The sequence below is a fragment of the Eretmochelys imbricata genome, chromosome 7, assembly GCF_965152235.1.
Source record: "Eretmochelys imbricata isolate rEreImb1 chromosome 7, rEreImb1.hap1, whole genome shotgun sequence".
Lineage (NCBI taxonomy): Eukaryota > Metazoa > Chordata > Testudines > Cheloniidae > Eretmochelys > Eretmochelys imbricata.
In genome coordinates this window covers 80,442,119-80,456,069 of record NC_135578.1, presented here as the reverse complement: position 1 = coordinate 80,456,069, position 13,951 = coordinate 80,442,119, and the positions used below count along the sequence as shown (strand labels likewise).

The 13,951-nt window shown below is 40.8% G+C and overlaps 1 protein-coding gene across 1 annotated transcript in view; it reads left to right on the top strand.

Annotated features, from left to right (window-relative positions):
* Positions 1-13,951, top strand: part of CTNNA3 (catenin alpha 3) — a 909,177-nt gene that overhangs the window by 488,635 nt on the left and 406,591 nt on the right. The window contains exons 8-9 of the mRNA XM_077821324.1: positions 1,253-1,333; positions 7,517-7,669. Coding sequence (XP_077677450.1) covers positions 1,253-1,333; positions 7,517-7,669 — 234 coding nt within the window. The remainder of the gene's footprint in view (positions 1-1,252; positions 1,334-7,516; positions 7,670-13,951) is intronic.

The following is a 13,951-nucleotide window of genomic DNA, read 5'->3' as shown; positions in this document are numbered from 1 at the left end:
TATACATTGGTGTAGCTCCACTGACATCAATCAGAGTCTGTCCCTGTATCTTGAAATATTTCACATATGGTAGGAAACCTGTATTCATGATGTTTTAAGGTTTCAGAGTAGCAGCCGTGTCTGTATCTGCAAAAAGAAAAGGAGGACTTGGAGCACCTTAGAACCAATTTATTAGAGCACAAGCTTTCGTGAGCTACAGCTCACTTTAAGTAACTGAGTAGGGAAAATACATGTGTGTCTTTCTTTTGGACTAGAACAATACAACTTTGATTGGTAAACTACGTCAAATTCCTTTAGAGAAATAAATTTCATAAGACTACTTGCAACCTTACATACTGTATCTGTTGTCTTAAATATATAATATGACATAATTGTTAGACAAAATAAACTAGGAGTAAAATTATATAGAGTAACTGTTGGCTAAGACAGTAAAAATATCAACTACTAATTTCAGACGTTAATAATAACCCAACCATTTTGCATTAGCAGCAATAGTTTGAAGAACAAAAACGAGAATACCGCTATACTAAAAGTGTGAAGCTGACACACACAGTACCCTCTAAAGTATCGCAAGGCTTTTTCCATATCTTCTATGTTCCGATGATTTTTTCATTATGTGCTGTCAGATGAAAGGTGTTTCTAATTTGCACAGATTACATAAATGGAATTTACACTGCACATCTTTTACATTTAACAACTCACCAGTGCAGTTCTATAGAATTATTAAAAATACTGTAGATTAAAACAACTTAAAAGCTATCAAACTGTATCATGTGTGCCTGGCCCTTTTAAACTGCTTGCTATGAGAGAACAAAATGTTTACATAGGTGTGGTGATAATGAAGTGGACATTCGGTGCTGTGCTTCTAATGTCATGTGGAATGTATCGCAACATTGAAAAAGCAATAGTACAACAGTTCAAAGTATAAAAAATATGATATCTATGTAATCTTTTTTCCACTTAATATAAGCAAAGTGTGTATTCATCATATTGAATGCTATATGACACTAGCCGTTGATGCTTGAAAATGTAAGCTGGTGGTTTGCACACATGCAAACCCATCTCTATTCAGCAAAACACTTAAGCACATGTTTAAGTCCCATTGACCTTAATCGCATTTAAGCACATAGTTAGTTATCCATGTGCTTAGGTGCATTTCTGGATTGGGGTCACAGAGAGAGAGAAATTGTTAAAAGATGTTAAATAGTCACTGTATACGTAACAGTTTTGTTTTCTATAATGTTTGTTTCAGGCTGACAAGAAAGAGAGGAGTAATGCCCTGAATATTGCAATAGATAATATGTGCAAGAAGACAAGAAACCTTCGCAGACAGGTAAAGAACTTGGGGACAAAATGATGGGAAAGCATATTTATCTAAATACAATTTTTCCTGCTTTTGATATCCTGCTTTTGATATTATAATTTTAAAAAGAGAGAGGAATTCTCATCCAGAGCATTTATAATGTTGTTAGAAATATGTAACCCCCCAAAGGTCCAAGACTATGAATAAGGCCCCAGAAGTGGATCTGGGTGCATATATATATATATATGCATATAAATGTATAATTTTTACAGAAATTTGCTTCTTATGGCATTTGGAAATTTGGAGTGATTTTATGAAATTTTGTACAGGATTGATGAAATTTCACATATCTTATTCTCATCTGTCTGAATTTACCCTCAAAACAAATCTTGAAAAGCCATTTTTGCTTGAATATTAATACTTATGAGTTGCATAAGAACTGCTTGAGGAGGAGGTTCATGGTGCTGTCTACCTTGTGACCACACTGTGTGGAGGAATAAGGCTGGAGCTGGAAGGCATGAAATCTTGAGTTCTATTCCTACCTCTGCTAATGTGTGGCTTTAATAATTTTTTTCAATTATAGCACTTGACAAACATTAATTATGGCTCACAATGCTCCTACGAAGTGGATAAAAATAATTACTTTCTGGTTTGTTTCTGTAGTTTTCATAAGATATTTCAGGGTCTACAAGACCAAATGAAATATGGAATTAGGACTTCTCCAGTAGCTGGTTTTCGGTCCACATGACTCAACTGGCAAGATCAGGGCCATAGTGTACTCTGTCCCATGAGTAATGAAATATTCTAGTGTTCTACAGCTTCCATCATTTTGGTGCTTCAACTTCACACAAAATTTTATGAAGGCAACACAGTGAAGTTATGTTTGAAACTAGCTTTAATGAGGTGATGTAGAGTACAGCACACATGTCCATCATAGACACATTGGTCCAGTCACCAGTTAGCTGGTAGGACATCATGAGCCATCCCACAAGCCCAACTTCAGTGAAAAAACAAAATAGGGAAGGACGGATTCAAAAGTGGGTATCTCTCATTTTGGAATTGTATATTCCAGGAATTTCTAAACATGTTAAAATATTTTAATATATTTCCTGTGGCTTTTATTTATTATTATTTGTAAATGTGTATGGTGCCATAGATGTTCATGGCACTTTCATAATTTAGTTATTTGTGTGCAGTGTACCCTAGATCAGTGCTTCCCTCACTAGCAGAGCTGTATACGTTTTAAAGGAAGGGATGATGGCATACTGATTCCTATGTATCTTGAAATATTGCCAGTGTTAATACTCCCATCCCAGCTCTTTCCCATTGTACTTGTGGATGATCTGTTATGCTTTGCCCAGATGTTTTGCCTACGGTTATTGTTTAGTTATTTTCTGGAAGGGATCTTAGGGCAGATGTTCCCATGTCTGTGCCCTTCTCTTATCTACTGATAGCTTTTCTGCACACAGTGCAGATTTAATTGCCAATGTCCTTTTGAAACAGGGAAAAGAGATTTCCTCACTAATAATTACTCTGTTTATTTCAGGTCTTTTGCCAACATTGCATGTGAGAAAGCAGTTTTCCATACTCATCACAACATTGGTTCTAACAGCATCACACACACATGCTGAGATTCCTTCTTTACCTTCTGAGGACAGTATACCCACAGATTTTATAAAGTATACTTTTCTATATCTTAATTTTTGCCTCCTGTGACGCTTCGGTCACCAAATACTTCATAAGGGGGAAAACCTTACACCGTAAACAACAGCAATAAAAAAGTTTGCCAAAAGTCACCCCTCCGCCTCCTGCTTATAGCGTCTGCCACATCTTTCCTTTTCACTATATAATATGATACATTTACTGTCCCAGTAACAATCACCACCATGATTGTGCCTGTTCTTCTTTGTCTGTCTGCTTGCCTTTCTGCCAATATTATAATGTAGTTCATGGGATTCTGCCTCATAGGTGGTAAGAGTTAGAAACAGACCCCTTAAGGTATAGAAAAAATTGCTTGCTATGATCATGTTGAAGAGAAATTGATACTGCTTTAGACACCACAAAATAATTTTCTGGACTTTGCCTTTCGGTCTTTTCCCCTTCCCTTCTCTTCACCTTTTTATCCCTTTCCTTGTTTTTCCATTATTTTGTTTCCTTTCTTTCTGCGTTGCTATAAGAACTATGTTTCTAAAATCCAAGCACCATACATAACTCAGCAAAAGTAAAGCACAGCAACAATATTTCATAGTTTTATACACCACAACAAAAGGCATGGCAGTGGCTCTGTTCTCTTAAAAGTAACTGCTTCATTTTGCTGAATTTCAGGATAGAGAGTTCCTCAGAATCAAAATATAGCAAGAACTAAAATCTCCATATATGAAAGATTAATTAAGCCAATCAATCAATAAACAGCTAAAGAGAAGAATTATGCAACAGGAGATAAAATAAAGTGTTGATTAGAAAGCTGGCTTTAACTTTCTGGATGCTACAGATATGTTATGCATTGACGGGGTTATTATAGTACCTGTTTCTAAAATGGAACTGTGGTGAAACTCTGTACAGATGCAGGTATCTGTGTTATGCAGGACTGGGGCCTTAGTATGCAATTTGGCATTTATGGTATTCTTGTGCAGCATCACATGGTAGAATGAACTGTGCATCTATTAAAATATTATCTGACAAGCTCCAAAGGGCCTGCTGTAAAGGGCCTGCTCCTGTTGAAATCAGTGGGAGTTTTGTCTTTGACTTGAATAGGTGCAGAATCAGGTTGTCCTGTGAATACATTAGTTCAATGCAAGTGAAATGCAGTAAAATGAGTGGAAATTTAAGTAATACACACATTTTTAGATGGCATTTCCTGATTTGGCTGTTACCTGAGCCAAAACAAATCTGTCAGAGAAAATGAAACAGCATCCATGGGTACAGTGCTGCTGTGTCTTTTTTATGTTAGTATTGTAATGAAATTTGGCAAGTTCAGGACCTCTCCCTTCATAAAGAAAATAATGAAGTAGATTGGTGTGTATTTAATTGGAATAGCAATATCTTAGACCCTAATCCTACAAAGACATACAGACATGCTTAATTTTAAAGAGATGACTTCACTGACTTCAATGGCACTAGCCACATGACTAAAGTCAAGCATGTGTTTTTGCAGGATAGGGGTCTACATGTATTTTGCTCTTGTTGTTGAAACTCTTACTCTCCCTTTCTGAGTTGTTAAACTGGAATATAAACCAATGTAGGTAGGTGCTGAATGTGCAAATGGAGACTCTAATACCGCATTGGGATCTGCTAAGCTGGACCCCTATGTGTATGTTGACACTGCACATCAAGGCTACCTCTACATGACACACTGATTGTGGTGGCGTGTAGCGTGTGTGTGTGAAGCTACACATTGAAGTGAAAAGCAGGCTGCATCCACGCTGTGGTATGTGTCAGTGAAAGGCTCTGATGGGGGGAAGCAGTAGGGAAAGTTTTCAGAAGCTCCCTGCTACAAGATTCTTTCTGGGGAAAGCCACCAGAAACCTTTCCCGTTTCCGGACTCTTTTCAAATAGCAGAAGGCAGCTCTGGCAATGGGGAGACAGTGTAGGGTGACCAGATGTCTTGATTTTATAGGGACAGTCCTGACATTCGGGACTTTGTCTTATATAGGGGCTTATTACCTCCCATCCCCATCCTGATCCTTTGGACATGTTTTTACTCGCCTAAGCTGTGTTATGCCAGCTACACTGCTATTTGTACGCATGCTGGGGGGTAACCCGAGTATGTACATTACATGCCACCAAAAGAAGTACGCAGAGTAGATGTATCGTACATCAGGGGTCTGTAGAACTTGGGTTTGTGGACTCAGTGTTTCCAAGCACATGCTTGAGCAGCTCCACTGCATTGTAAACCTGTGTGTACAATTTCTAGACCCAGGATTCACAGCCATGCTAACGTGCCCATGCTGCACTAGGCAGTCCTTCTGACTGGGGTCTGTTGCTTGATCTGCATTCAAGCTGCAGAATGACAGGGTGTCAAGGTTCCTTCCCCACTCTGAACTCTAGGGTATAGATGTGGGGACCTGCATGAAAGACCCCCTAAGCTTGTTCTTACCAGCTTAGGTTAAAAACTTCCCCAAGGTCAAACTTTGCCTTGTCTTGAACAGTATGCTGCTACCACCAAGTGTTTTAAACAAAGAACAGGGAAAAAGACCACTTGGAGACGGTCTTCCCTCAAAATATCCCCACAAGCCCTACACTGCCTTTCCTGGGGAAGGCTTGATAATAATATCCTCACCAATTTGTACAGGTGAACACAGACCCAAACCCTTGGATCTTAAGAACAATGAAAAAGCAATCAGGTTCTTAAAAGAAGAATTTTAATTAAAGAAAAGGTAAAAGAATCACCTCTGTAAAATCAGGATGGTAAATACCTCACAGGGTAATCAGATTCAAAACATAGAGAGTCCCTCTAGGCAAAACCTTAAGTTACAAAAAGACACAAAAACAGGAATATACATTCCCTCCAGCACAGCTTATTTTACAAGCCATTAAACAAAAGGAAATCTAACGCATTTTCTAGCTAGATTACTTACTAACTTAACAGGAGTTGTAAGGCTTACATTCCTGATCTGTTCCCGGCAAAAGCACACACAGACAGACTAAACCCTTTGTTCCCCCCCACCTCCAGATTTGAAAGAATTTTGTCACCTCATTGGCCATTTTGGGTCAGGTGCCAGCAGGGTTACCTTAGCTTCTTAACCCTTTACAGGTGAAAGGATTTTGCCTCTGGCCAGAAGGGATTTTATGGCGCTGTATACAGAAAGGTGGTTACCCTTCCCTTTATATTTATGACACAGGGCTTAGCCAAGTCACAGCAGGACTTGGGGTCTGATCCTCCCCCGTAGCTGGGTCCTAGGACCCGAGTCATGAGTGCTTCCTGACCTGGATCAGACTGATTTGTGTGTGGAAGGAAGAGGGGCTTGGGCTAAAACCTGAATGAGAACCAGAGCTTAGTGTGCAGTGTAGACATTATGTCTGTGTAGCATCCCATTGATCTGGGATCTTATAATGTATATTATGTGATAAGCTAGTTTAAAATAGATTTGCAAAAAGTTCCAAAAATGGCTTGAACAATGTTTTTCAGGAATGTCAGAGTCTGACTCAATGCCTATTGAAGTCAATTGGATGCTTTTCTTTGACTTTAGGTATCTGATGAGGACTTTAGATTGGAAAATACTTATCTAAGTAGTAGAATCTGTATCCAAAGCTTGCCTTGCAAGCACAGATTTCCCCATATAAAGGGAGAGTAACATCAGAAAGGCTTTGTTTTTTCATATCTGCCTAACCGTAGGAGTGCTTACCTGCACTGAGCTTTTTCACAGAGGGACATTGGAACTAAAATGATATGTAAAAATATTTTCCTTTGGGAGCAAACCAATTAGTGCCTTTTCACTTCAATATTACTTTTAAGATGCTTTTATTTTCTGTTACAATCAGCGTCTTCTAGATTAGTATCAGCATTTTTATATGTACTGATAAATGGGCTAGAACAAATAAGTACATATTTTGCACTGGGGAACTTAATACAATTGATAATGTTAATTATATTCCATGTAATGCTTTGATTTGTGTACTTCCTAGAGTGTATGATTACAATGAACTCATTTAGATTTAGAACCTAGAAAATATCCTCTGAGTAATTTCCCAAAGGTCAGTTATAAGATTATAGGAAATCTAATTTAAGAGAACTAATTTGTACTGGAATGCTACACTTGTTTAATAATTTAAGATGGAAGTTGAAGAACAATTCATGCAAATGGAGAAAATTGGACATCAGATTTGTTTATTATTCTCCTTGCTGTATTAATCTATTATCAGATGTTCTTATCAGTGATCTCATTGGTATAATTACCATGCCACATACAATTTAGCTAATCAAAATATATTTTTTGACCTGAAACAAGGTAGAAAACATCTGGGTAATTTTACGGTTATGAAAATATATGATGTAGAAGATATGGACATGTAGCTTCAATAATTTCCATTTGTATACTGCCCTTTTTATAGGATACAAAGAAATTCATAGAAGTACTGATAATTTATAGTTCAGATTGCAATTACTGTATATTGATCTTATTCAACTATGATCGTTTTTATAATTACTGTAGTGGTCTATAATACAGAGTATAATATAATCTGCTGAGAGGAAGATGATGCTTTATTTTTCAGCTTCGGAAAGCTATTATAGATCATGTCTCAGACTCCTTCTTGGATACCACTGTTCCACTTCTAGTTCTCATTGAGGCTGCTAAAAATGGAAGAGAAAAGGAAATAAAGGAATATGCTGCTATATTTCAAGAACACACCAGCAGGCTTGTGGAGGTAGGTTTCATGGATCTGCAGCTGGACTGAATATATGTGATAAGTGACTTCATACAGCACTACATTTTTTTACCTGATTTGATAACATAGTTACGCACAGTAACTCAGCAAAATGCATCAGTGACTAAATTCAGTAACAACATATGCTTTCTTTGTTCACTACCTGCATAGCTCTAAGATCTGGATTTATGTGATCTTGGCCTCATATAAGATTTCATGACAATGGAAACTAGTGGGTTATTTTCTTCCCTCTTTAAATCAACGGGAGGCTTCCCAAAGAGTAGTTCAGAAGGAGTAGGATCAGATGCTAATAGGATAAGAAACAATAACTTGAAATATTTTGGAACTCTACTACCTGGACTGTTGGAAGCCACAAGTCAGTGTTAGTTATTTGCGAACTGTTTCACCCTTAATGTGTCTAACATGCAGGATAATGTGAAATGTATAATCAAGCTTCCTGATCAAGGACTTGTTACTTGACCCACAGTTTAAAGCCATGTTCCTGGAAAACCGATCCATGGTGGGTAGATGGTTGTGTGGAGCCTGGGGCAGATATAAGAATCTGTCTGTGTGTACTAATTTACAGGATTTGGTCCTAAAAATATACTCAAATAGATGCAAAAATAATTTTAATTTTATTCAGAGTGGAATAATTTTATATATAAAAGGTAAGAACATTGTCTTCTATTACTTGGTAAATGTGCTGAATAGAATTGTTTGGTACCTTGAGACCCAATCCTGTAAACACTATGCACATGAGTAACTATACTCAAAGGGACTATTCACATGGATAAAGTTACTTGTGGGTATGCAGCACTGGGGCTTTAAACACTAAAAACACTAGAAATGCCCAAATTGGGGTTCTCAAAGCAATATAATCTCAGATACATGTTATAGGTAAGCTGCTGCTTTTTCCTTTTCTATCCAATGTCAATGATGTAAAACTTGGGGAAAAAAATCAATGATTTTTCTGTGTGGCTAAAAATTATTCAGTAAAACTGTTTGTCTCAGAACCAAATCATTAGTCGTGGCTGATCTGCAGATAATTAAAAAGAAGACATGGCTAAAGAGGAATTGGGATATTTTATTTATATCTCTTTTCATGTACTCCTGTAATTAGGAAGTAAAGCTAGATGTACCATTCTCTAATTCACTAGACTGTCTTCTTTACATCCGATGAAGTGAGTTGTAGCTCACGAAAGCTTATATTCAAATAAATTTGTTCATCTCTAAGGTGCCACAAGTACTCCTTTTCTTTTTGCGAATACAGACTAACACGGCTGCTACTCTGAAACCTTCTTTACATATGTTACAAAATAAAATTAAAAGCTAGAGATTGTAGCCTAGTGGGCTAGTTTGCCTTTGTTATATCCCCTGCTACTGTAGCTCAGTGGGCTAGCTTGCCTTTATTATATTTATTGCTTTGCATTATGTTCACCAGTAATGCAAGAAACCTACAGGCCTGTATCCAGTAAAACTATTAGCTTCAGCAAGTTAGCATAAAGCTTGAGGGCAATGCACTTTGAACAGATAAACTTTGCACAGATAAACGGTCCAACGGAAAACCCCAAGTATTTGGGGAGCTGAAAATAGAGTTTAAGGTGAAGTTCTGACCACAGGTACATGAGTCAACCACAGAAGTGTCCTGGCAATGAACTGATGTACATAACAGGTACATGAGATACATCTAAGGTTAACCTGTTTGTTTGCCTATATAGATCTTTTCTTATAAGTTTCTTATTTTCTTATGGGCTTGATTATTTGTTTTATTATAATAGGTTATATTAGAGTATATGTTGGCAGTAACACAAGAGACCTGCAGGCCACATCCTGTATGTTGAGCTAAGGCAAGGTTAGCATACATACGTTTGGGACCTTTCAGCTAGATAGATGGTGATAAGGTCCATATATGGTTGTGACCTTCAACATAGAGGATGCATTAAAGCAGGTTGGCATAGGGGATTTCATAAGTTCATACCCTTTTAAACTTAATAGGTACACCACAACTTGGAAAGAACTGAAATAACCAGTTAGGATAGAAATAACAAATATGATACCTAATCACAAAAGGGCCATGGTAACGAATTGCTATATATGATAATAAGTTAAGATCATTGATATACTAACCTATAGGAAAAAGCCACTCCAACATTTAGTAAGGTGAGGAAATACAAATAAGGGAAAGGGGAAAAATCCCCTACTGAATATGCATCTAGCATAGCAGTGTCAGCATAACATATTATAAAAGTGGCATCCCAGCCTAGGGGCAGGAGGAGAAAGAGATGTAGTCCTTAGGAAGTGCCAGAATGATGGCGACTGATGATGATGGGGAAGGTGATGGTGATGAGAAAGACAATGGCTAACACTTCAGGTAGTTCTACAAGGAATGGTGTGAGTATATGGATGTGCAAATGTACATTCTGTAGTATCTCCGTCTACCTTACTGAGTTGGGGTGTTTGTGACTGTGCTAAATGTTTTAAGAAACTATATTTGTAAATATAAAAGAGTTCCTATAGAGTGAGTGTTGCAACTGTGCACATCGGGGTTCCCAACTATATAATAATTTGAATAATACTGGGCCTGATCCTGGGGCAAGAACCTGTCAACCCTCAAAGTCATAAATAGGGATTCTTAAGTAATCAATATAATTGATACATAATCTAAAGATCAGACAACAAGATTAACCTAAATTTTCAAAGGTAACTAGTGACGTTAGGTTCTTTAATTTTTGGGTACTCAACTAGAGAACTTGGAGTGGCCTGGTTTTCAGAAAATGCACTCAGCCTCTGAAAATCAGGCCCCCCTTTAAGGTGTCTGGAGCTGGGCACGCAAGGGTTGAGACAGCCAAAATCCCTAGTAAGTTTTGAAAATATAGGCCTACAAATCAAATAGTGCTTTCCTTTTGGCAGTTTTATATTTTCTTTCTCCAGGTAAGGAGGAGAGGGTCTCGCGGTCGGCAGGGGTGTGGCCGCTGGGTCCATGACTGTACAGATTAACTGACTACAAAAATCCCTTGGAAATGGAGTGCCAGTAGAGCCAATGGACTATAGTAGTGACCAGGAAGGAGCGGTTCTTGTGCTCTGCAGCTTGTGTAAAAAGCATTCTGGCTTTTGCAGGGATGGCTTCTGCACAAAGCCCAATTATGTGGTCCCTGAAGAGTTATTTTTGTTTGCATCAGTTTTCAAATCCTCGTTTAAAATCACGCGTTCTCACACATGTGAAGATGCACCTGCCTGCAAAATCCAGCAAGTACATAATTTATGAGAACACTGTCAAGGCTTGCAAAGCTAAAGCATAAATGGTGCTTTTTCTTATGGCTTTGAAAAGTAAATGAAATTCTCTTTTTTAATTGTCTTTTTCCCCCTTTCTTTCAAATGTAATTTTATTTAAAAATAATCAGTGCCAAAATCCTAACTCTCATGCTTGTTGCCAGGGAAAATTATTGGCAAAGATCACATCATCTATGATTCCAGCACGCCTGTAATGTTTTGAGTGGTAAAAAAATCCAAGTCCCTTCTTCAAGTGCTTGCTCATGTCCATGCCATGCTAGGTGCATGTTTGTGCCACATGCACAGTTGCTGGAGATTTTCCCCTTAGTGGTGTCCATAGGGCCGGTTCTAGGCCCCTCTGGAGCTGCATGTGCATGCGCTGGTCTGAGGAGTGCCTCTGGCTCTGCACCCTCTCAGTTCCTTCCTATTGCCTGTAACGGTTGCTTGGACCAATCCTGCTTGCTCTTTGAAGGCTTCTTTCCCAGTGGTTTGGACTCTGTAGTATGTTGTATAGTTACTGTAGTTAGTGTATGTAGTTCTTAGTTAGTGTATATAGTGTGAATAGTGGTCCCTGTCATTGAGGGACTTTCAACCAGGGGTTGGGCATGCCCTGGTCCCTGGGCTTCAAGCAGTGTGCCTCCTGTGGCAAGCCCATGCCTGTGACTGACCTGCACTCTAGCTGTCTACAGTGTCTCCAGGAAACTCACTTTAAAGAGAAGTGTCAAATCTGCAGGTGCTTCAGACCACACAATCAAAAAGATACAGACATGCGTCTGAAGGCCTTGCTCATGGAGGCAGCTCTCAGACCAGCCTCAGAGCTGAGCTGCTCTGAATTGGTGCCAAGCACTTGTGTTTCTGTGTGAAACAGTCCACCAACACCATGCTCTTCTCAGCACTGTTCTTCATCCCTAGTGCTGAGGAAGAAGCATAAGAAACAGCATACCAAGAGAGGGTGCTCTCCAGTGCAGAAGAGGGACAAGTGGGGAGTGGCTGGGCCACTTGTCCTCCCCAGAGCCACTGTTGGTCTGGCAACTCCACCTAGAGCACTGTGTGTGGTCCAGGACCCACCTCCGATTTCTGGGAGCAGGCTCCTTCAACTCCAGAGGCTTTCGAGGGCATGATGTTCAGGCAAAGGACATGATGTCCCTTCTGATCCCCCCACCCCCAAGACCCTCTGTTTGCCAAGGCTACCGGGTATAGACGGGATCAAGGGGCGGTGAACTCCATCACAGCACCATCCAGAGGAAACTGCTCCATGGTCTCATTACAGCAGTCTCTGACCCGTCATCAGTCACCGGTTCCCCAGAATTGCCTGGAGGTGGAAGCAGGTACTTCATCGCCATGGTCTGTGAGGGAAGCATCCTTCTTAGAGTCTGAGCCAGAATCCTTCGCCCTGCCGAAGAAGTACTGGTACCTGACCTAAGCATTGGACTTTCGGTACCAGCTCCCCAGCCGGTGCTTGGTCACTGGGCTACAGGCCAATAGAGTGGCAGTATTTGAACCCGTGGGGATTTCCCCTGGTACCGACACCCCCTTTACATAGCTGAGACTTGGTGGTGTCTGAGAGGCAAGCCACTGCTTTGTCCCACCCGGCACCAGACCCTAACTCCAGTACTGACCTCGTTACTGAGGTCCCAGAAGTGGTCCAGGAAGAGGAGGCAGTCCCTCTTCCGGTACTGTCCTCTTCCTCATTATCCCTGGATAAGGTGGTTGCAGGCCTCACTAACCCATTGGGTGACTTCAGGGCCCATCAAGAGCTCCTGAAACGCAAACTTGGGGCTGGAAGCTGGAGAGCTGAAGGAGTCTGCACACAGCCTAATTGACATCCTGGCTGCAGTGGCTCTCTCCAGATTGACTCTGCCAGTTAATGAGGCAGTATTGGGACCTATCAGGGCACTGGGCACACCCCTTTGTCTCTGCCCCCCACCTCAAAAAGGGTTGAGAAGTAGTACTGTGTACAGGCCAGTGGGTTTGAGTACCTGTACTCACATTCCCCCTTCCCCCCACCAGTCCCTGGTGGTGTCAGTTACAAATGAATGGGACAGATGGGGCAGTCAAATGCTACCCCCAAAAATAAAGAGGCTAAGAGATTGGACCTGTTTGGATGAAAAGTTTATTTGATGGGCAGCCTCCAGTTACATATCTCTAACCAGCAGGCTCTGCTGAGGAGGTATGATTTCAATGGCCAAATTTAAGGACTCGCTGCCACAGGAGTCAAGGCAGGAGTTCATGACCATTCTGGAGGATGGTGGCCAGAATCTCCCTCCAGGCAACTCTGGATGTGGCCGGCTCAGCAGCCAGAATGATGGCATCAGGGGTGACCACGAGGCGCTGTTCATGGCTCCAGTCATTGAGCCTCTTTCACAAAGTGAAGCAGTCTGTCCAGGACCTCCCCTTCGAGGGTACCTCCCTGTTCTCCGAACAAACGGACTCCAAGCTGCGCGGCCTCAAAGATTTGAGGGTCAGATGTCACACCCTGGGCATTAACATACCCCAGCCTCCAGGAAGCATTTTAGGCCTCAGCAGTCTCCCAGATTCCCAGCACCTGCCAGGCAGGAGCCCTACAAAAGAAAGGGAAAGGGCTATAAACATTGTAAGCCTCGGCTTCCCAGTGAGGCTTATGAATAAACCCTGATGGGCCCAGGCAGGCCTTTTGAAGGTATGCCCGAAGACAGCATACCAATCTGGACTCTGGATCCATCCCCCTTTTGATTTTGGACTACCTGTCACCCTTCCGCCCAGTGTGGTCTTACAAAACATTGGAACGTTGGATGCTCAGCACTGTAATAGTCGGCCCCACCCTCCAGTTTTTTCCACCCCTCCCTCCCAACCCCCTTTTCCATCCCTCTTCAGGGATCCTTCTCAAGAGCAGCTTCTCATCCAGGAAGTGCAAGCCCTCCTATGTGTGGGGGCCGTGGAGGAGGTTCCTCAAGGCTTGAGTGGGAAGAGGTTTTACTACCAATATTTCCTAATCCTGAAGGTCTAGGGCCCATCATGGATCTGCGTAGCCTC